We start from the raw sequence: 22,287 nt of genomic DNA, 5'->3' as shown, positions 1-22,287 counted from the left end.
TTGATTTGAACAGCAGCTGTGTGAAGCAAGAAGAGCAAGTATGATTATAATTTGCCAGTGAGAAAACAGAGGCTCAGAGAGGTTAAGTGACCAACCCAAAGTCATTCAGGTTGTCGGTGGCAGATTTGGGACTAGAATTCAAGTCTTTGAATATATTTAATTCTGTGATGCTGATTATTTTTGCAACTCTTATCATATCCTGTGTGTCTTAGAACCTAAAAAACTTTACGTCCTGTTATTGATAAGGCCTGGCCAGATGGCAAGCAGTCAATTTATTAGGTACATTTTAAAACTGAATAATGTAAAAGAAGCAACTTTTTAAACCTTGAGAAGCAAAATAATAAATGATATCCAGTGCTTTGCACAATAGAGACACCTATTTGCCACATTGAAAGAATATTTTCTCCTATATATAAATACTGTTGCCTTATATTTGATTATTTCTATCCATGTTATACTCAGACAGTTTCGCAAATTTGTGCCAACTTGGAACACTCCATAACTGATCTTGATTTCTACTGGGGTACTCTGTTAACTTACTAGTCTGGCATAATAGGGACTATTGTTAAATAATATTTTTCTTTTGTGAATGATAAATTTAACTTTTTAAAAAGTGCCTTTCTATTTCATCATTTTATAATATAATATTGCTATTGAGAACATGAATTGTGTCCTTTATATTTTTCTCAGCACTGTGCCGATTTTTAAATTTACCAAACAAAAATGAATTTACTAATTTAGGGTGATTATATGTATGTTATGGGCTTCCCTGGTGTCTCAGATGGTAAAGAGTCCTCCTGAAATGCAGGAGACCTGTGTTCGATTCCTGGGTCGGGAAGATCCCCCAGAGGAGGGCACAGCAACCCACTCCAGTATGCTTGCCTGGAGAATTCCATGGGCAGAGAAGCCTAATGGCCTATAGTCCATGGGGTCACATCGAGTTGGACATGGCTGAGTGACTTTCACTTTCATTTTTCATATGTACATTATACTAGCTCAGATATCACAAGCTATTTGTTATAATTGCCACCTTTCATTTATTTTATGACTCTAATAGTTTTCTGACATAAAAGTCTCCCATAGCATTTAAAAATATCATTGTCACTGCTATTCATCCATGGCTATAAGGCCCTCTCTTCCCTGCATCACTTCTCCTCCAGAAATTAATTTAGTTCTTTTTATCTGTTCTTCTTTAGTTTAAAATTATATTGTTCCCCAGTTGTGTGCACTCACTAACATTGAGTTCAACCTCTTTTACATTAAATGCATTTACATTTCAATTATTGATACATTAAGTACATGTTAGGACATCCCCAATGGACCAGTGGGTAAAGAATTCACCTGAAATGCAGGAGACACAGAAGATGTGGGTTCAAGCCCTCTGTTGGGAAGATCCCCTGGAGAAGGAAATGGCAACCCACTCCAGTATTCTTGCCTGGAGAATCCCATGGACAGAGGAGTCTGGTGGGGATCACAAAGAGTTGGACATGACTGAATGACTAAGAACACATTAAGTACATGTTAAAACTTTGTGTGTGAAGCCTTTATGCTAATTCAGAACAACCGCCTTATGAGAGGTCTCTTGGAATGTCCATGAGTTTCTGTAGATGGCAGGCTTGGCTTGGACATTTACTTATATTGGAATTATTATACTAGAAATGTCTTATCAGATAATCCTTGAAGAAGAGGAGAATTCAGTCTTCAACTAGGCATTATGAAGTATGGCTTAAGGTAACAGAACCTGCCCATGGCCAAGAGGGTCATAAGAAATTACAGCTTTTTGGCCAGCATTCAGTTCTCCTTATATTGACCTGAAATGTTCCCTTTTAGCAGTGAACCCATGGTTTTAGTTTTATTTGCCATAGATATTCAGAGCAAATTGCACCCTTTTTACGTATGGTGGCTATTTTCCTTCTAGGTTTTCTTTTCTGTTTCCTACACTCTTATGTGCTTTAATGTACTTTTCTCCTCACTCTTAAAACTTTTGAGCTGTTGTGTGCATACATTAAATCTTTCAATTCTTACCCCAATCCTATGAGATAGTATTCTTATTCTGTCCATTTGACTGAAACTCAGAAACATGAAGCTTTCTGAGATGTCAAGACAGATGTCAACTGAGACTATTAGTGGCTCATGTCAGGCTCTTAGCCACTACCTCTCTCTCACCATGTTTTATGTGGCCCATTTTCTCGGCTCCTTGCTTAGAGGACTCTGGTTACATTCCTATTTATTGTTGCAGTTGTTGTTTAGTCACTAAGTCATGTCTACTCTTTGTGACTACCTGGACTGAAGCTGGCCAGGCTCCTCTGACCATGGGATTTCCCAGGCAAGAACACTGGAGTGGGTTGCTATTTCCTTCTCTAGGGGATCTTCCCAATCCAGGGATCGAATCCGCATCTCCAGCATTGGCAAAAAAAAAGTCTTTACCGCTGAGCCACGAGGGAAGCTCTCCCGTTTGTATACATCTCTTTCATCAGACAGAACAGACAAAACGAACTCAATGCTACAGATGTGCAATGGCCTCTAGTTTAATTGCTTGGGCATGTGCTATCAGCCTGCATACTTGTGCAATGCAAGAGTTAATTACAGATTGTTTTCACTCCTTGGCTTGTCTTGAATAGTAGTTAAATTGGGTCTTAACATTATAAGTGTGTATGTGTGTGTGTGTGTGAGTTTGTAAATGTATATCTATGTATACATGGGTTACCCTGGTGGTTCAGATGGTAGAGAATCTGCCTGTAATGCAGAAGACCCAGGTTTGATCCCTGGGTCAGAAAGTTACCCTGAAGAAGGGAATAGCAACCCACTCCGGTATTGTTGCCTGGAGAATCCCATGGACAAGGAGCCTGGTGGTCTCCATGTGGTCGCAAAGAGTTGGACACAACTGAGCAACTAACGCTTTCATATATACTGCATTTTTCCACTTAAAAGGACCCTGAATCTTTACTTGGTAAACTACACTTTATCTTCTTTAGTATATATTAGCTTCCCTAGGTCTTATACCTCCATCTTAGTTATTCTTCCCTTTTTTGTTCCATCTAAAAATTCAGTAAGTGTACGTTTACCAGAAGACTTCCCTGGTGGCTCAGACGGTAAAGCATCTGCCTACAATACAGGAGACCTGGGTTCGATCCCTGGGTCGGGAAGATCCCCTGGAGAAGGAAATGGCAACCCACTCTAGTACTCTTTGCCTGGAAAATCCCATGGACAGAGGAGTCTGGTAGGCTACAGTCCATGGTGTCACAAAGAGTTGGACACGACTGAGCAATTTTACTTACTTACCTTTAACCTACATTTAACACTTTGATATTTAAGGTGTTCTGTGTAGTCTGATTAGATTCCTGAAACTTTTTATTTGAGATTTCTTGGTCTGTTTCTTGGTCAGTATGATAAGAAATCCATAAATTTCTTTTTTTTAGAGCATTCTATTATCCTTGAGTTATATTTCTTTTTAAGGCTTCTCTTTATGAGATTTTGCCTATGTTTCCTCTAGGCCTTCTGTCCAAACCTCCTGGGTCTTGAGTTGAATTGAGGTTCATTTTCCATCCCTCTTTCAGTTATTATGACAAATGTTGATTCCCTGTTCCTGAGAATAGCTAAGAACTTTGAATTGTAGCCAGATAAATCCACCTTTCCCATTTCTGCTAGCATTTCCAACTTCCTAGCAATTTTTATTCACACCAATTTTGCACTAGCATAACCAGAAGATAGAAGTCACTTTGCTCTTCTGCATGGTCGTACATGTTCAGTCGTGTCCAACTCTTTTCAATCCTTTGGAATATAGCCTGTCAGGCTTCTCTGTCCATGGGATTTTTCAGGCAGGAATACTGGAGCGAGTTGGCATTTGCTCCTCCAGGGGATCTTCCAGACCCAGGGGTCAAACTCGCATCTCCTGTGTCTCTTATGTTGCAGGCAGATTCCTTACTGCTGAGCCTTCAGGGAAGCCAGGAGTCTCTTTAGACTGTCAATAACTGACTGTCAGAATTCTGCATGTTAATTAATCTCTATGGTCTTCATCTTCCTCATCTATAAAAGTCTGTTGGACTATGACCTCTGAGGTTGTGTAAGTCCTAATAGCTATGGTTTTAAAGTATACCAGATTACCTGTAGAAATTTTAATTTAACATTTAAAATTAAATCAAGAGCAGTGACTCAACTTTGCCCCCTCTGAGATTTACCCAGGACTGATATTATATGTACTTGAACAGTCATCTTATCTTAGTAATTCAAATGTGGGAGGATTTCTTTACTGTAGGACTTCTAAGTAATCACTGCCTCAGATGCCCCACTCTTGGGGTGGAGGAGGCATTGGGAGGACCACCCAGATACTGGCCCATAGTAGCACCACAGCCCCTGCACGCCAGCTTCCCTAACGAAAGGTCGCGGCCCTGGTGGTGACAGAGATGCCCTGAAGGACGTGCTGGCTCTTTTTCTTCATGTGGTTGCCATCCCTCTGCTGGCAGATGCTTCACCTGAATCATGGTCTTACTATAGCTTTCGTTTGTTTATTTTTTGGCTGTCCTGGGTTTTCGTTGCTGCAGGCGGGCTTTCTTTAGTTGCGGCAAGCAGGGGCTATTCTCTAGTTGTGGTGCACAGGATTCTGTCATTGCAGTTTCTTCTCTTGTTTTGAAGCATGGGCCCTAGAGCACTTGGGTTTCAGTAGTCAAGGCTCACGGGCTTAGTTGTCCCACGGCATGTGGGATCTTCCCGAAGTGAAGTGAAAGTCACTCAGTCGTGTCCAACTCTGCGACCCCATGGACTATAGAGTCTGTGGAATTCTCCAGGCCAGAATACTGAAGTGGGTAGCCTTTCCCTTCTCCAGGGATCTTCCCAACCCAGAGATCGAACCCAGGTCTCCCGCATTGTAGGTGGATTCTTTACCAGCTGAGCCACAAGGGAAGCCCAAGAATACTGGAGTGGGTAGCCTATCCCTCCTCTAGCAGATCTTCCCGGCCAGGGATCAAACCTGTGTCTCCTGCATTGGAAGGCAGATTCTTAAATGTGACTGCTTTTGATGAATTTTGTCCGTGGATCATAGTACACATGGATTCTTAACACTACAATAGTTTAATGAAACCCTTTTACAGCCTATTTTCTATGTTCATGATACTACAGGGTTTACAATATCAGTAATTCATATAGCCAGGAATCATTCCAAAGTTAAAAGTAAATTATTTCATTTCAGATATCAGTTTAAACTAAACTACAAAAAAAAAAAGTGACTTGACTCCTGTATTTGGGATTACATGGCCATTTCCTTAAGTGTCCATCTCCTGAAGTTCTTTGTGTGGCCTTTCTTCTAGTAATTATCTCCTTTGTTTCTAGGTGAATGAAATTTACCATGATGAGTCCCTGGGAGTGCATATAAATGTAGTCCTGGTGCGCATGATAATGCTGGGTTATGCAAAGGTAAAATGTCTTACTGTATGTGAACTGTGAACATCAAAGAGTGGGTTAGCAAACAGATTAGTCTACTGAAGCTATAGTAGATATGTCTCACATAGACTCCAGTTGCTCTGAATTGAGAAGAGAAAACTGCCCCAATGAATGGAGATCTCTAACTTAGATTAGATAATGAATGATTTTTGTGCTGGTGTCATTTGATGTGTTTACCTCTGTCTAATGGATTTGGAGATAATTATCCTGATTTTAGGTATGACAATATAATGAAAAAAGAGGATTTCCTTAATAGTGAGGGACAGGGAAGCCTGGTGTGCTACAGTTCATTGGGGTCGCAAAGAGTCAGACACAACTGTTCAACTGAACAACCACCACCAGCATTAAATTTATGATTGATTTTTTAATCCAAAACATGTATGTTGAGTGCCTGCTCTGTGTCAAATGCTTTCTAGATGCTTCAGATATACCTGTGTGTGTGTGTGCCAGGCTGTGAAAGTCACTGAGTCGTGTCTAACTCTTTGTGACCCCATGGATTATACAGTCCATGGAGTTCTCCAGGCCAGAAAAGTGGAGTGGGTAAGCTGTTCCCTTCTCCAGGGGATCTTCCCAACCCAGGGATCAAACCCAGGTGTCCTACATTACAGGCGGATTAATAAAATAACAGAGATCCTTACTCTCTCATGATTTCTTAAAAGGAATATTTCACATCTTTCCAATTAATAAAAATGAAGCATACAGTGAATTTTTTCTTAAAGGGCATTAATCTTATAATCTTGAAAACAAAGTGTTGAGTCAGAATACATACAATAGGCATTTTTATGTAGTGTAACTTTAGCTGGCTTTAAAATGGCACTAGTTGGATTCCTGTCCTTGGAAATAATGGAGTGGATGAAATAGTCTCTCCTCTTGAGGAGAAAACATAGGGGAAGTGACTAACTTGGCAGCTTTCCTGTTGCTTAAAATTAAATAACCCCCTCCCATAGTTAATCCTCCTGATTATGGAATACTAATGAAATAGGCATTTAGCAAGAACAGGGGGAAAAGTCCATGTGTTTGCATTTTATTATGTATGGAAACTTACCATTTCTGGTGAAAGGGTGTCATTATCTTTAGTTTCCCCCACAAACCTGACCTCCTTTGTGTCTCCAGCACAGAAGGCAAGTCAGCTCCAGCTGGAGATGTCGAGCGCCTTCAGTTCGTTGTTAAAATCATTTCTTTGGAGAAGTATGTGATCAACATATAACAAACCAAACTTTTTTATTAAGAATGTAAACACTGATAAAACCATCTGCTGAAATGTAAGAAAACTCTCAGCCAGTCAGCCAAGTAAGAACTAATTTGAGGTTCCAAATTCAGTTTCTCGTTCCATCAGAACTCCTCAGGGAAGTGTGGCTCCTGGGTTCTTAAAGGATGGGGCCTTTCGCTCTGAACTTTTATCTCCTGACCACAGTGTGATAGTAACTGCATTCCCCAATGGCTCAAGTAGTAAAGAATCCACCTGCGATGGAGGAGATGCAGGAGACATGGGCTTAACCCTGGGTCGGGAAGATCCCCCAGAGAAGGAAATGGCAATCCACTCCAGTGTTCTTGTCTGGAGAATCCCATGGACAGAGGAGCCTGTTGGGCTACAGTCCATAGCGTTGCAAAAAGTTGGACATGTCTGAGCACACATGCACAGTAGGGTCCCCAGGAATGTCACTCCATTTCTTGGAACAGCAGGATATGAGTGCCCCCTCTCTTCATTGCTGTGAGGTTAAAATAACGGGTAATTATTTTTTTCAGTGTGAGGTTTATATAATTTGACTGCTTCTCAAATTATACAAACCAGCTTTGATTAATTTTGAAGCAAAAAAAAAAAAAAAGAAACTGAAGATCTTTGGCTTTAACATTTCTGGAGAAAAAGTCTCCCAAATCTTTCCATCTAGCTTCTGTTATTGTTCTTAATATTTATCTAGATTTTTTACCCAGTTGATTAATGCTGAGTTGCTTCACAGTAGCAAGAAAATTCATCATCACGTATTTCAGTTAATGGTGTCAGCCACCTTTCACACAGATAATGTTGATCATCATAAATGTATCCCTTAGGTGCATTTAGAATTTCCAAATGATATTAGTTATCTAAACAAGCCCCCAATAATATTATTGTACATTATTTAATTACTGTAATCTCAATGTTAATTTCAGAGAAAGTTATTCATTGAAGCCTTTGGGAAAATATTAATATTATGTATGTCTTTAACATATTGTTTTCTCCTAGTCCATCAGCCTCATAGAAAGGGGAAATCCATCCAGGAGCCTGGAGAACGTGTGTCGCTGGGCTTGCCAACAACAAAAATCTGATCCAAATCACTCTGAACACCATGATCACGCAATTTTCTTAACCAGGCAAGACTTCGGACCTGCTGGAATGCAAGGTATTTCCATTACTATGTAGCAGAAAAACTTAAGGGAATGGCTTTTCAAAAGTACAACTGAATCACTGTGCTGTAACACCTGAAACTAACACAACAGTATAAATCAACTATACTGCAACATAAAATTAAATATTTTTAAATCTTAAAAAAAAGAGCAATCCTGAATCAGGGAGTCTGTTCCCATGTTCACATCTCCACCATCACTTTCATCTTTGCCTCAGCCAAGCATACATTTGCTTTCTGCTTCCAGTGACTTCCGTGGAATTCATAATGTTAAATGCCACCTAAATACCATGATATACTATGCTCTCCTTTACAATAATGGGTGTACATTTGGGGTACAGAGGGGCTGCTATAAAATGCAATGCGATTTCCACTGAGTGTTTAGAAGGGGAAAAGAGGTGCCATGGGAAATGTCTGTTGCCGAAGAACTTTCTTCCAAAGTCAGCTTACATCTATCTATCTAATAAACTCTGATGTAGACTTCAAAAAAAAAAAAAAAAGATTAGACTGACCACTTTCTTTTCAACGTTGATGGAATCTCAGACTCCCTTCATCAGTACCATGATTTGAAGGAACATTCACCACAGCAGAAAGGTAGGGCTTAAGTTGGTGGGCAGAGCAGAATGGTAACCCCAGGCAGTTCTGTCCCTTAGGAGAGGAGAAAATTGCAGACCCAGTGAATCCTTTCAGAGGGCCATTACCTGTGGCTTTCCCAAGAGAATGTGACATGATGCTAGCAGTGAAATAATACTGCCTCTGTTTCCTGAAAAGCTTTTTTCTTTTTCCCTCGGCAAAGATCCAGTCGTAATTCTTTTTTTTTTTTCCCCTGGACGCACTGCCCAGTAGTAATTCTTAATGGGTTTTCTCATAAAATGAAAATAAAAGTAATTGTTATTCTCTACAGGATATGCTCCAGTCACAGGCATGTGTCACCCGGTGAGAAGCTGTACCCTGAATCACGAGGATGGTTTTTCATCTGCCTTTGTAGTAGCACATGAAACCGGCCATGTGTAAGTCACTGTTGACAGCTATAGAGTGGGGAAAAAAGCAAGGTCTTTTCTTTCTGCCTCTCTCAGTATTGTTCATACTTTGGGCCGAGCACATGCCAGCATGCAACTCTCACCCTCTTGCCAAGTTTGAGGAGCTGAAAAGAGCGAAGAGGTCATGCACGGAAACCAAATGAGTGACTGGCTTGCAGAGACACTCGTGGGCTTTTTGTAGCTACAAGAACAAGAAAGGCATTTCTGCCACATTGCTCCCAGTTTCACAGTGTCTGTGACTCCTCCACAAAAGCCTTGTTAGCTTAAGAAAAAATACCTATTTCCATGTACTTACTTTCAAAACAGAAATTATGCCAAAGCCGTGGTCTCTATGTTGATTCTTACCAGTGAGGTCTCACTCTGTGTTCTAGGTTGGGGATGGAACACGATGGACAGGGCAACAGGTGCGGCGATGAGACGGCTATGGGAAGTGTCATGGCTCCGTTGGTGCAAGCCGCATTTCATCGTTACCACTGGTCCCGGTGTAGCGGCCAAGAACTGAAAAGATACATACAGTATGTCTCCTTCTTCGTGTCATGAGAGTGTTACAGTAGAAATACAGACGTGAAACTGTCTCTTAGGGCATTGATCATAACCGAACTCCCAGTGAATGAAAACTCTTGTTCATGATAAACATTTTCTTGTGACTTAGCTTTTGGCACAGTAATCCCATAATGTGATTGTAATATTTGAAGCTGCAAGCCTAGACTTGAAGTGAATTTTTTTAACTGTGATTTCCTTTCAGTAAATTCTCTGTGGGATCTTTGACTAATGGTCAAAGTTGATTTGAGAATGAAGAGAGGGTGGTCACACAATGCCTGCTTCAGGTATACCACCTGTACCCCATAGGGTGGATGTCAGGATCTGCCCTGCCACACCATTGGGGTTCAGCTAGGGACATGAACAAGGTTGTTACAGTTCTACTGTGTTTTTGAGTATGCTTGGCTTATTTTCCTGGGAAGAATAAAGATGAATGGTCTTTTTCTAAATGGAGCTGAAACCAAAATCCTTAAAAGATATGCTTTCATGAACTTGCTTTATGATCTGATGAAATTCCAGAGTATGTAACCTAAGAATACTTTCTCACTGAGATATGATTTAAAAAAATGAACATTTAGCTGTATGCAATATTTTCCTTCCTCCAGTTCCTATGACTGTCTCCTTGATGACCCATTTGAACATGACTGGCCCAAACTCCCAGAACTTCCTGGAATCAATTATTCTATGGATGAGCAGTGTCGTTTTGACTTTGGAGTTGGTTATAAAATGTGCACTGCGGTACGTTACAGTCAATGTAGATTTTTGCATCTTAAAATCTGTTTGTGTAGCTCCTGTTTGGTGACCTTTACAGATTCACTGGTGCAAGAATATGAACCAATGATTTGTGTCTTCTATGTCTCTACATGCTAAAGTGAAGTGCTTTAAATATACTCTTATTTAATCCTTGTGATAGGCTAGAAGGAAGTTGGTGTACTTTTATTTTACAGATGAAAAAGCCAAGACTTACAGAGGTTATGCAACTTGCTTAAGTCACACAGCAGGCAAATGGGGCTTCTTATATGTTAGAGGAAGCTTTATGTGTTAGAGCAAGGAAAAATGTATTTCACTGAAAGAAGTTGATCTGCTGTTGAAATTCTGCCTTTGCAGATACACATACATCGCTATTTGGTTTGCCTGTAAGATATACAGTCAGTTCCCGTTTTCCTGCGTTAATGTTTTAACCTGAGAATTCTAAAGCTCTGGCTCAATATTGTAGAAAATTACAATTTCTGCATTAAGTAGTAGGAATTAGAACAAAAAAACCCAGATCGAAAATGAGCACTAATTTTAAAAGAAAGCTATGACGGAGTTTCCCTGGTGGCTCAGTGCTAAAGGATCTGTCTGCCAATGCAAGAGACATGCGTTCGATCCCTGGTCCGGGAAAACCCCACATGCCTCAGAGCACCTAAGCCCATGCTCCACATCTCTTAAGCCTCTGCTCTAGAGCCCGGGGGCCACAACTACTGAAGCCTGTGCACCCTAGACCCCTCGCCCCACAGCAAGAGAAGACACCGTGATAAAAAGCCTGTGCATCACAACTAGAGAAAAGCCAGTGCAGCAATGAAGACCAAGCACAGCCATAAATAAATAACGTTAAAGAAAAAAAAGAAAGCTATGACGATAAGACTGTATGAGGATGATTAATGGTATGAGTGTGTATGCTCAGTCATGTCTTCGCTTTGCAACTTCATGGACTGTAGCCCGCCAAGCTCCTCTGTCCGTGGAGTTTTCCAGTCCAGAGTGCTAGAGTGAGTTGCTGCTTCCCACTCCAGGGGATCTTCCCTACCCAGGGATCAAACCCGCATCTCTTGCCGTCTCCTGCATTGCAGGTGGGTTCTTTACCACTCTGCCACCTGGGAAGCCTAATTAATGGCATAGGGAAAGAATATGTAGATAAACTGGCATTTGATATATAGGTTTATTTTTTATATCTGAAGAATGATAAGAAATTTACTGTTAGAGAGTAGATGAGGAAACAGTACACACAAATATGTGTGCTTACATATACACTTGGATATTATATAATATAGTGATTTAGGAAAATAAAAAACATTCTTAAGATGAGAAAACTAAGATGCTGACCTGGCTGTATGACTGTTTGGTTTGTATCCATTACTATAGTCTTACCTTATAACCCATATTTCTCAGCCATGGTATGAAGATCAAATATATAGAAAGTACTTTATAAAAACATGAATGTATTATGACATTTTGTTACACCTGGAATACAGTATCTTACATGGAAAGTTTGACAGATATTTTCTGCTTTTAGTGAGCTCATGATGAGCATTTTTATTTTTTATATCTGACTGGTTCATACATTCAGGGATAAAGAGAAGCCATTTTGATGGCTTGAGAGCTGCAAAACTGCTACGACATTTTCATATTTATAATATTTGTTATAATTACTCACTCTTTAAACATCTGAAAACCATAAGATAGAAATGGCATGCAGAATAGTAAAAGTCAACTGGAGAACCAGACTCATTGTTCACCAGTGTTCTTTTAGAAGAGCAGAATAAAAGTATTCTTTACTTGGAATTCTTGGCCATGTTTATTTTCTTAACATGCTACAACTTTGACTATTACCTTGAAATGAAAATATCCAAGAAACATGACATGAAGAAACTGTATAGCAGGTATTATCGGTACAAGTCATTCCATCTCTACGTCATTCAGAGTTTGGTTTTTCTCTTTTCCAGTTCCGAACATTTGACCCATGTAAACAGCTTTGGTGTAGCCATCCTGATAATCCCTACTTTTGTAAGACTAAAAAAGGGCCCCCACTTGATGGAACCGAATGTGCTGCTGGGAAAGTGAGTATAACCTGTTTATACAGTAAATATTTATGTTTATATTATGTTTATACAGTAAATATGTTGCATAAGAATCATCTTTAAAATGACATGTATTGTCACCTTTAGGAAAACTATAAGATGTGAAGTTTCACTGTGATAATGTACAAACATCATGTACTAGTTTCCTAGAGGTGCTCTAGCAAATTAGTAACAAATTACCAGAGAGTGGGTTAAAACAATTATTCTCTCAGTTCTGGAGGCCAGAAGAACAAAGTTGGTTTCACTGAGCTGAAATCAGGGTGTGGGCAGAAGGGCCCTCCCCACAGAGGCTCTCGTGGACAACCTGTTCTTGGCTCTTCCAGCTTCTGGTAGCTGCCTGGGCTCCTTGACTTGGGGCTATGCCACTCTAATCTCTGCATTTGTGCCCACACTGCCCCCTCTCTTCTGCGTGTCCATTTCCCTCTGCCCCTTTCTTATAAGGGTACATGTGATGGCATTTAGGGTTCACCTGAATAATCCAGGGTAATCTCCCCATCTAAAACTTCTTATGTAATTACATGAGCAAAGGCTGTTTTCCAAATAAGGTAGCATTTATAGATTTTAAGGATTAGGACTTGGCATCTTTGGGACCACTGTTCAGCCCCCGACTGATAGAATAGGAAGCGGCTGCTCAGTGGAGAGTCTGGGCTCTAATGGGATTTGATTTACTTGCTGGCATCACACTTCTTGTGAAAGTTGTCCAGAAATAAAGTCATGTGAACTTAGACAGAAGATTTGGCCTTGCTCCTTGGGGAAAGATGCCCAGAAGTTTTCAATCTCAAGTTGTGTAGTGAGGAGTCAATGCTCAGAAACTGGCCCAGTGCCAAGCTTCACTACTCATGAGGGGAAAGATCACGAAACCCCAGACAAAGGCATGTTGAGAACTCACGTTGAAGGGCTTTGACTAGTTTGGAAATAAGATATTGTAGATAGGACCAAAACCTGGCAAAGAAGGTTTATATAGTTTTTAGTTCTTTGAAAGCTCTTTAAGGCTCTATTTCAAATGTGTATAAACTGTCCTTGCTCTCAGAATTGCATACATAATAGTAATAAGAAAATCTGTCATTATTCATGTTTAAACTGTTAGGAATTATGCTAAACTCATAACATATAGCATGTTGCTTTGGGAAAATTTGGTATTATGGCTTCATGACTGAAAAAGCAAAAGCAACGATGAGTTGATTCGTTTTTGCTTTATGCAAAAGATATCCTCTAAACCAAATCTGGGCATCCAATGTCCTTAAATATATTTGTGTTATGTTTAAATTTCCCAAAGTTGAGTTTTATTGTGTGTAGGATAAAAACATGAATCAAAATGTTAGAAAGGAAAAGAACTAATGCCTTTTGAGCATCTGCTGTATGTTGGATACTATAAACTCTATGTCTCTACAGTATCTGTGTTTTAGTATTCCCCACTTAGTTCCTCTGCTCACAGGGTCTTACACTATCCATGGTCCTTTCCGGGCCCCAATTTCCTCATCTGAAGGATAAAGATAATATATCTGACCTATCTATTTGTTAGAATCATTGTGAAAGCTATATATGTTTTAGATATGTTATATTAATTGTTTTCAAAGTTAAGGCATATCATTTCCTATCATTATTTAAAGGGGAGCATATTGTCCTTAAAAAATTCCAATAATATGAATAACAAGGGATGAAGGGTAGACTAGCACTGACTGGGCAAATTAAGTGCTCAGATCTCCTTATTGATTATGATGTTTGATACTCACTGATAAATGGGTCATTTAAAAACTTGTCTGAATTAATGTTATTTTTTATTTTAATTTTATACTTAAAAATGCAAGTCTAAATTACCCAGGTCCCCATATTGTTATAATTACTTTGGGATGATTTTAAGTGTATTTTCACTGGAAAAAGAAATAAAAAAGAAAGGAAGTCTTTCACTTGGTGGTCCTTGTATAACAACTTCAATTTTAGCACGTGCACAAAATTTCATAATTGTTTTTGTCATTTTCCTAGTGGTGCTATAAAGGCCATTGCATGTGGAAGAATGCTAATCAGCAGAAACAAGATGGTAACTGGGGATCCTGGACCAAATTTGGCTCCTGTTCCCGGACATGTGGAACTGGTGTGCGCTTCAGAACACGCCAGTGCAATAATCCAACGTGAGTGTACCTCCTATCATGCACATCACTTGGGAACAGACCAGAAAATGCTTCAATATTATGCCATTAACGTTCAGTTTCACAAAGTAACATGTAAAACACAGACCGTGAAAACTAAGCGTTTAAGTGTCTATTTTGCGTAAATCCCCAGGAATCCATCCAGTGAAGAGCAGTCCGTGATTAAGGTTAGAGATTGTTAAAGAAATTGCAGTTTAGGAGGCTCTGGAACTGAGCAGGGAAAGCAGATGACTGCGTCCTTAGCACTGGGCACCGAGGCTGTGAGACCCGCTCTAGGAAGCACAGGCCTGTCGGCAGAAGCTCCCTAACCACAGAGGCTCCCTCACTTCAGAGTCAGGAGAGGGGTGCTTCAGAGCTGAGCCACGAAGACGGTGAAAGAAAGACCAAGGAACTGTTGGGGGGAAAGTTATCCATTTGTCCTCCCAGAGAAAATTTTTGGAATCCCTGTTATGTGCTTAGCAAATCTTATTTTCTGCAGGGGAAAAAAAAAAAAACAACACTGAACTATCAGACTTATTAGGACAGTCTTCCTTGTGTAGGGTTTAACATTTGGTACCCGTTTTCTTTGTCTGGCAGCAGGATGGCTCTGAGCACATCTTTGTACAAAGACCGAGGGTTACCCTGTCTGTTTCACAGGAAGAGATGATGGTAGTATTTACAGAAGCAATAAAAATTATAGTAGTAGGAACAGCAAGGGCTCGCCACATGCCACACTCTTTTCTAAGTGTTTTAAACACAGTAACTCATTTAATCATTGCAATTTTTCTCTAAGGAAGATAGGATTATTGTTTGCATTGGATGTATTAAGAAACAGGCATAGAGCCATGATTAATGTTTCTTTGGGTTGCAAATACATGTTTTATGCAGGATAAAAATATAGAATTCCTGAGACCATATGCCCGTTTGTTGTTTCTTTATATACTTTTTTTGTGCATTTAAAACATATCGTTTGAAAGAATACACTGTTTTAAAATATACTGATTTGAGTTTGGGGCTTCCCTCCAGCAAACCCTAGCAGGGAGAAGACAGTGCCTTGGGAAAGGGATTGAAATTAGAAAGTATGAGTCCATTCACTGGGCTGGCAGCTCAGAAGCTCTGGCTTTCTGCCCTCCAGCACTGTGCCTGCAAGCTTCAGCCACTGGACCAGAGCCAAAAGGCCTTTCTCAATGTTGTCTTTTCTTTAGGCCCATCAATGGTGGTCAGGATTGTCCTGGCGTTAATTTTGAGTACCAGCTTTGTAATACAGAAGAATGCCAAAAACACTTTGAGGACTTCAGAGCCCAGCAGTGCCAGCAGCGTAACTCCCACTTTGAATACCAGAATACCAAACACCACTGGTTGCCATATGAACATCCCGACTGTGAGTTGACACCCACGCTTCTCCTGCAGTGTGGACAGTTACTTAGAGCTTAAGCTTTGCCAACACACAATCCCTGGGACTCTCGATCCCCACTTGGTAATTCAGGAGACTTGGTGCTTATAGGGGTGAGTCCTCCTGGGTTTCCAAGAATAAGGCTAATACACTCCTTTCTCTAGAGAGGTGAGAATTATGGAATCGTTCCTGGCAGGCAGTATAGCCACCATCACTATTGAAAAGACGAGTGGAAAGCAGTGCCTGGGAGAGATGCTGAGTTTCCTCATGCAACTGAAATCCCTCTGCTAGGAAATGCTTCTGTAATATTGTGATCTTTCTTTTCTGAACAACTAGAGAAAATACAGTTATTTTACAATCAAGTCAGGAACAAGACAAAGACCATTACTGAATAACAAAAGGCACTTCATAACCTTTTACTTTTGTACGTACATTAGTTATTAAGAAATACACTGGGAAATTCCCCTATCATGTTTCACTCCTTAGCCCTGAATTTTCAGTTAAATCTGTTCAGATGGGAACTTCTTGACATATGTCTTATTTGGGTGAATACACTGCTGAGTTCAGTTTACACCTGTTTTAAAGGAAAGATGCACATGTGGAAGAATTCAGAATTGCAATGCATTATTTTGATTAATTTGAAGAAAATGAGTCACATGAATTAGATTTAATTAATGAGATCCTACAAGAAGCAAAAACTGTACTAGGCCACTGGGACAAACAAAAGAGAAACCTTTTCAGTGCTCTAAGTGTCACTAAAACTAAATTGCTTTTGAATGAAATTTATTGAATAACCATGGTTAAATCTAGGGTAGCCATAGAGCCTGCGTTGTATGGGACCAGTCATACCGATTTATATTGTTAGGGGCTTCGCTAGCGGCTCAGATGGTAAGGAATCTGCCTGCTCTGCAGGAAACCTGGATTCTACCTTTGGGTTGGGAAAATCCCTGGAGAAGGGAATGGCCACCCATACCAGTATTCTTGCCTGGAGAATTCCATGGACAGAGGAGCCTGGCAGGCTACAGTCCATAGGGTCACAAAGAATCAGACATGACTGAACAACTAACACTTTCACTTTCATTCCTTTCTATAACATTAATAGAGCTCCTTTTCACTATCTGAATTATCCCAGTTTAGATGACAAATCATAGGGTCACCCTGATTAAAATAAATATGCCAAGTACGTGTACTTTCCCCCCAACTCTTTATGTATTTATACAATTTGTTTCCAGGAAGCCATGTTGAAACTGTATATTTTAAAAACAAACTATACTATTCAAATGTACCATTTTGCATAAATGATTGGCTTAATCCTCCATCTTATACAGCCAAGAAAAGATGCCACCTGTACTGTCAATCCAAAGAGACTGGAGATGTTGCTTATATGAAACAGCTGGTGCACGACGGAACACGCTGCTCCTACAAAGACCCATATAGCATATGTGTGCGCGGAGAGTGTGTGGTGAGTTCAGGTTGCTTCCACCAAAGCTTCCTACAGAATTGTGCCATTCCCCTTTTCTTCTCATTCAGCGGCATATTTTCAGAATTTTTTTTAACTCTTTCTTATGTGAGATCACATTACAATGAGAGTCCATGAATAGTTCAGTAGCTCAACAAAATTTGGAAGAAATTGCACTTAATAAAATCAAACTTTGGTCACCGGCAAAATCAATATTTAATCAGTTTTTCTCATTTCCAGTCAAATGCATTTCAGGGGTGGGGGGTGGTCCTGAGGCCTTAGGACTGGGAATACAACTGGAACCATGCCTTTGCTTTGAGTATTTTATCCTAGCCATCCACTAGTACAATACCAAGTCTTTTTTTTAAATTCAATGCAAAATGTGCTTTATCATCTTAAAAGGTAATAGAAACTTCTTTTTCTCCCTGTCTCACCTTCCAATTACTTCTAACTTTAAATACTAAATTCCACATCAGAACAAAAGTACTAGTGAAGATGCAAAAGCTTTTTGTCTGTTCAGTCTTTTCTTATGCCATTTATTTCTTGTCCATGTTCACAAGTTAAAATGATAAGGAATTATCTCATTAACTGAACATATTGCTGCTGCTTGATTCCTTTTGACCTAGGTACAAGTAAGGTGTTAATATAAAAAAATCTCAAATATGCGATGCCTCATAGTTGAACTAAAATTTCCCTGAAAGTAGAATCTGTGTTTTGCTCATCTTTCACCTCCCACAGTATCTGGGAGTGCGTTAAGTATATATGTGTCATCATTTTCTCTGCTCACTCTCATCTCAAACTTACAAGTGCAGAATCATCATTACCCAATAGCAATTCACATTAAAGATCCACCCCAGTTGGGCTTCCATGATGACTCAATAGTACAGAATCTGCCTGCCAATGCAGGAGACACAGGTTTGATCCCTGGGTTGGGAAGATCACCTGAAGAAGAAAATGGCAACCCATTCCAGTATTCTTGCCTGTGAATTCCCATGGACAGAGGGGCAGACTTCAGTTCATGGCATAGCAAAAGAGTTGGACATGACAACCACTAGAACAAACAAGCAGAACAATTGTTTTCTGAACCCACTTTCCACAAACGGATGACTTCCTTGGCTTTGTTTGAATCCCTTTGCATTCTTGAATTGCCTTCTGCACCCCCTGTTCCTTCAAGGTACTTTGAAAATCTCACTGGTGATGTTTTGTCTCACATCTCTTACCAACTTGTAAAGTTTGTACTAATGGACAATTCTCTATTTTGATTTTCTTCTTTATAAATATGAAGGCAACTGGGGAAAAAAACACATCCACATCTTAATTTTTGTCTCCTCAGCATCAGCTACAACATCTGTGTTCAATAAATGTTTGATGACTGACTACATATGATAGGAGAAACACTTCATTAGACTGAGGGAAATTTATCCTTTATAACTACCCAGAGTACAAGTCATTTGATTTTATAATAGTTCTTTAAAAGACCAAGATGTTAAAAATTAGAGTTAGGGAGTTTGGTGCCTGGCTGTGGGCTCATGATGGAACAAATGGTATATCATGCTCCAGTGTGTTAACCTTTACTCGCTTGGCACGTTAAAATGAGCTACATCTAATATCTTCTCTCCCCAGAAAGTGGGCTGTGATAAAGAAATCGGTTCTAACAAGGTTGAGGATAAGTGTGGTGTCTGTGGAGGAGATAATTCCCATTGTCGAACTGTAAAGGGGACATTTACCAGGACACCCAGGAAGCTTGGTAAGATGAGGTTCTCATGAATTCAGTATCCATGATTTGCCTTTTTTTTAGACTTCCTTTAGGAGTGCACCATTTTCTCTATAAACACACACAAAAAAATTAGCTGCTGATTTATTTTCATCCAGATTACCTTTTAAGAAATCATTGAAATAACTGACAATTCATACTCTATGGCATCCATGATGAAAACCTATCTACTAAATTTAGATAAGGAACAAATTAAAACAATATCAATTATAGTAGTTAGTTAAAATATGTGTTCTGTTTAATTTTGTGTTTTTAATAAAATGTATTAGACCTAATTATTAGAATTAATGCTTATTTTGGATTTGCTGTTGCACGTAAATTACTGATCAGAAGTTACAAATATTCAAAACTTTAAATACAACTTTTAAAATATTATAGTCACTTTGCTTCTTTTAAAAGTGAATAAGTTTATCCTATTTATAAAACTATAAATCTTGGGTTCGTATTTCACATAATATTTATAATTTCATATTAAGTGAATTTGAGGTACATGTAACCAAAAATAACCTGAGCTATATAATTGCTTATGGGTGTGAATTTCTGTTCTTGTTACACAGTGAATGGCCTAGACTTAGGCATATAATGAAGGTTCATCAGATGGAACCAAAAGCAACAAATAATATGCAACATTATTAGTGTTTTCATAATTATACATTGGAATTTTCACAAAAGATTTAGATACAAACATGGATTACTGAATGATTTCTTTAAGTTTGGAACAATTATTATTCAGTTATTCAACAAACATTTATTGAACAAATGTTTGTCAGAATTCAACATTTAAAAATAAATTTAATGTGAGGGTTCCCTTGAAAAGCTTCTCTTACATCCAAGATATAGTCTCTCACAAAATAATAGAAAACAAGATAAAACAAAACAAGGACAAAGATTTGGTTTACATTGAACACGTTGTCTTTGTGGTAATTTTTCCTTTTAGAAAAATAAGAAAGTATAAAAAAAAACTGTCTTTATCCAAATGGAGTAATTCTCTTAGTTCTTTTTACTCCCATTATCCCCTAGTCACCCACCTCAAGCCATTTCCACACATATCATCTTTGCCCTTTGATATATTTAGAGCCAGGCAGAGGTAGGTGACTATATTCTAACATATTCTAATGTGTTTTTCTTAGGTATTCCCTCCTCTAGTTACTGATATCTTTGCTATTTCTCTGTGATAATTTACTATAGTTTGTACTTTGAAAATTATAAAAAGCAAATATTGCCATTTCTGGCTTATGGTATTATTTTAATAAGCAAACAGAATTGTAATTATATACATAAATTATATACATTTAGTAGAGTAACATGATTTTCTCCATCTTAATGTGAAATAATTTATTATGCTTTATTGCAGTTATGAATTGTTCATTTAGGTGTAAAATAATTAATTTTTCTTATTTCCAGAGTGAATATATGTAAACAAAATGGTTTTTTACCATTGTTATCCATTCTATATTATGTGTAATAAAAGGTAGTGATACTTTTTTTTTCAGATACCTCAAAAATTATGCTAAACCTCTGAATTAAGTTCAGAAGAAGAGAAGAAAGCTTTCAGACTGTTCCAAGATAATCTAACATCCATTTCTTTGCACTAATGTTATCATCATAGTTATTCAATAGACTAATTAACCTTTTCCAACAGGGAAAAATTTAAGCAAGAGATGCCATAAAGAACTCAAGTTGCTGGAAAATGAAATCTGCAAGTATTCGACTTCAAATCACCTATATCATTTCTCATTCATGCTTAGTCTTACTTTCATTGACTATTAACAGTTTATTGGCATTAGCTAACTATTATAAATGCATTTTGACTTCAACAGATACAATTATGAAACATATTTTATATGTTACCTAATAAAATTATACAAAGCTTATAGTATAGTCAATGAAACAGCAAGACTTGGATAAACATGAACTCTCCACTAATTAAAGACGTTCTATTTAAGGGAAAACAAGAGGAGCCTTCACTTTACCCAGAGGAGCCCGTAGTGTTTCTCTTGCTGAAACAAGGGAAGCTAAAAATGTATTGGGTAAGTTGTAGCAAACTGCAGAAAGATGGGCATCCATAAATGGCATCAAGCTGTTTTGCTACCCTTGGTATCTTAACCACATTACTTCCAGCTTCTGATACTCAGGCAAACATGGTACGTTTCATGTACTGAGTATCACCCAGGCTCAGGTGCTGAAAACCCTGACCCCAAAATGACCACTCCACTTAGTTAAGTGAAAGGGAAGTCGCTCAGTCGTGTCCGACTCTTTGCGACCCCCTGGACTGTAGCCCACCAGGCTCCTCCATCCATGGGATTCTCCAGGCAAGAACACTGGAGTGGGTTGCCATTAAGACGCTAATAAATATTATTTAAAAAGTCAGGTAAATCTACCTATAGGTAATCATTGTCCATTTAGAAATGACCAAAAAAGATTTCTTTCTGATTCCACCAGCAATTTTGTATTTATAACTGGATTTCTATCAATACTTATAATGTATGAGTTATAGGTTTCATAATGTAATGAAGGTATAAGTTGCATAATCTTCCTATATTCATTTTTGATGGAAACGAGAAGAAACATTTCGGTTTCTCTATTTGCCCTGACTACTGTTGATTTATAGTTAGGACCTTAATTCTAAATGATCTTCAGATAATTTTTCAGTTCAGTTAAGATAATTTTTAGGACATGTGATAATACTAAGAAGGTTTATTAGATAGAACAATAGGACCTTAAAACCTAAGACAACCTATTAAACATTTTGGTTTGCGGTTTCTCAATTAGAAGATTGAATTTAGGGTCAGTGTAAAGGCGATGCATGACATAACTTGCAGATGTTTTCCAACCAATCTACAAAATATATTTTACAGCATTGCCATTTAAAACTGTGTAAAGCTTTAAAAGTGGTTGCTGATCACAATCTAAATGAAAACTACTCACTGGTTTTTCTTTTGTAATTTCTTTCGACTAGAGCAGGCTTTTAAATCTGAAGCTATTTCATTAATTAGAAGTTTAGCTGTCTATACTTGCCGCTTAGACTTTTAAAATAATATATAGACCAATAAAATATCTCAAGAAATTCACCAACTAATCACACTTGAAATGAGCCCCTATTCAAAAGGACGATTTAAAACACTAAAGTCGCATGGAGGGACACAGGAGAGTATAGTATTATATTTGCCTGAATTATTGTTGCCACAATTTGTAAGTCAATACAAAATAAGTGACTAGTGTGTTAGAAACAAGACTAATTTTTTGTCAACTTAATAATTAAAAAGAAAAATATGCCTCTGATCCTGTGCCAGATGTCACA

The 22,287-nt window shown here is 38.5% G+C and overlaps 1 protein-coding gene across 5 annotated transcripts in view; it reads left to right on the top strand.

Annotated features, from left to right (window-relative positions):
• ADAMTS3 (ADAM metallopeptidase with thrombospondin type 1 motif 3) overlaps window positions 1-22,287 on the top strand; it is a 271,082-nt gene that overhangs the window by 225,968 nt on the left and 22,827 nt on the right. For 2 of the 5 annotated variants that reach the window (XM_043448572.1, XM_043448576.1), the window contains 12 exons: window positions 5,326-5,409; window positions 7,658-7,814; window positions 8,722-8,827; window positions 9,229-9,372; window positions 10,003-10,135; window positions 12,100-12,213; window positions 14,218-14,363; window positions 15,566-15,741; window positions 17,082-17,215; window positions 18,836-18,959; window positions 20,629-20,685; window positions 20,933-21,016. In XM_043448572.1, the coding sequence (XP_043304507.1) occupies window positions 5,326-5,409; window positions 7,658-7,814; window positions 8,722-8,827; window positions 9,229-9,372; window positions 10,003-10,135; window positions 12,100-12,213; window positions 14,218-14,363; window positions 15,566-15,741; window positions 17,082-17,215; window positions 18,836-18,959; window positions 20,629-20,685; window positions 20,933-21,016 (1,459 nt within the window). The remainder of the gene's footprint in view (window positions 1-5,325; window positions 5,410-7,657; window positions 7,815-8,721; window positions 8,828-9,228; window positions 9,373-10,002; window positions 10,136-12,099; window positions 12,214-14,217; window positions 14,364-15,565; window positions 15,742-17,081; window positions 17,216-18,835; window positions 18,960-20,628; window positions 20,686-20,932; window positions 21,017-22,287) is intronic. The other 3 variants (XM_043448574.1, XM_043448573.1, XM_043448575.1) reach the window with 3 other exon arrangements.

The sequence above is a fragment of the Cervus canadensis genome, chromosome 26 (genome assembly GCF_019320065.1).
Source record: "Cervus canadensis isolate Bull #8, Minnesota chromosome 26, ASM1932006v1, whole genome shotgun sequence".
NCBI lineage: Eukaryota > Metazoa > Chordata > Mammalia > Artiodactyla > Cervidae > Cervus > Cervus canadensis.
The sequence above is the reverse complement of the archived record's forward strand: the minus strand, read 5'-3'. Positions and strand labels throughout refer to the sequence as shown.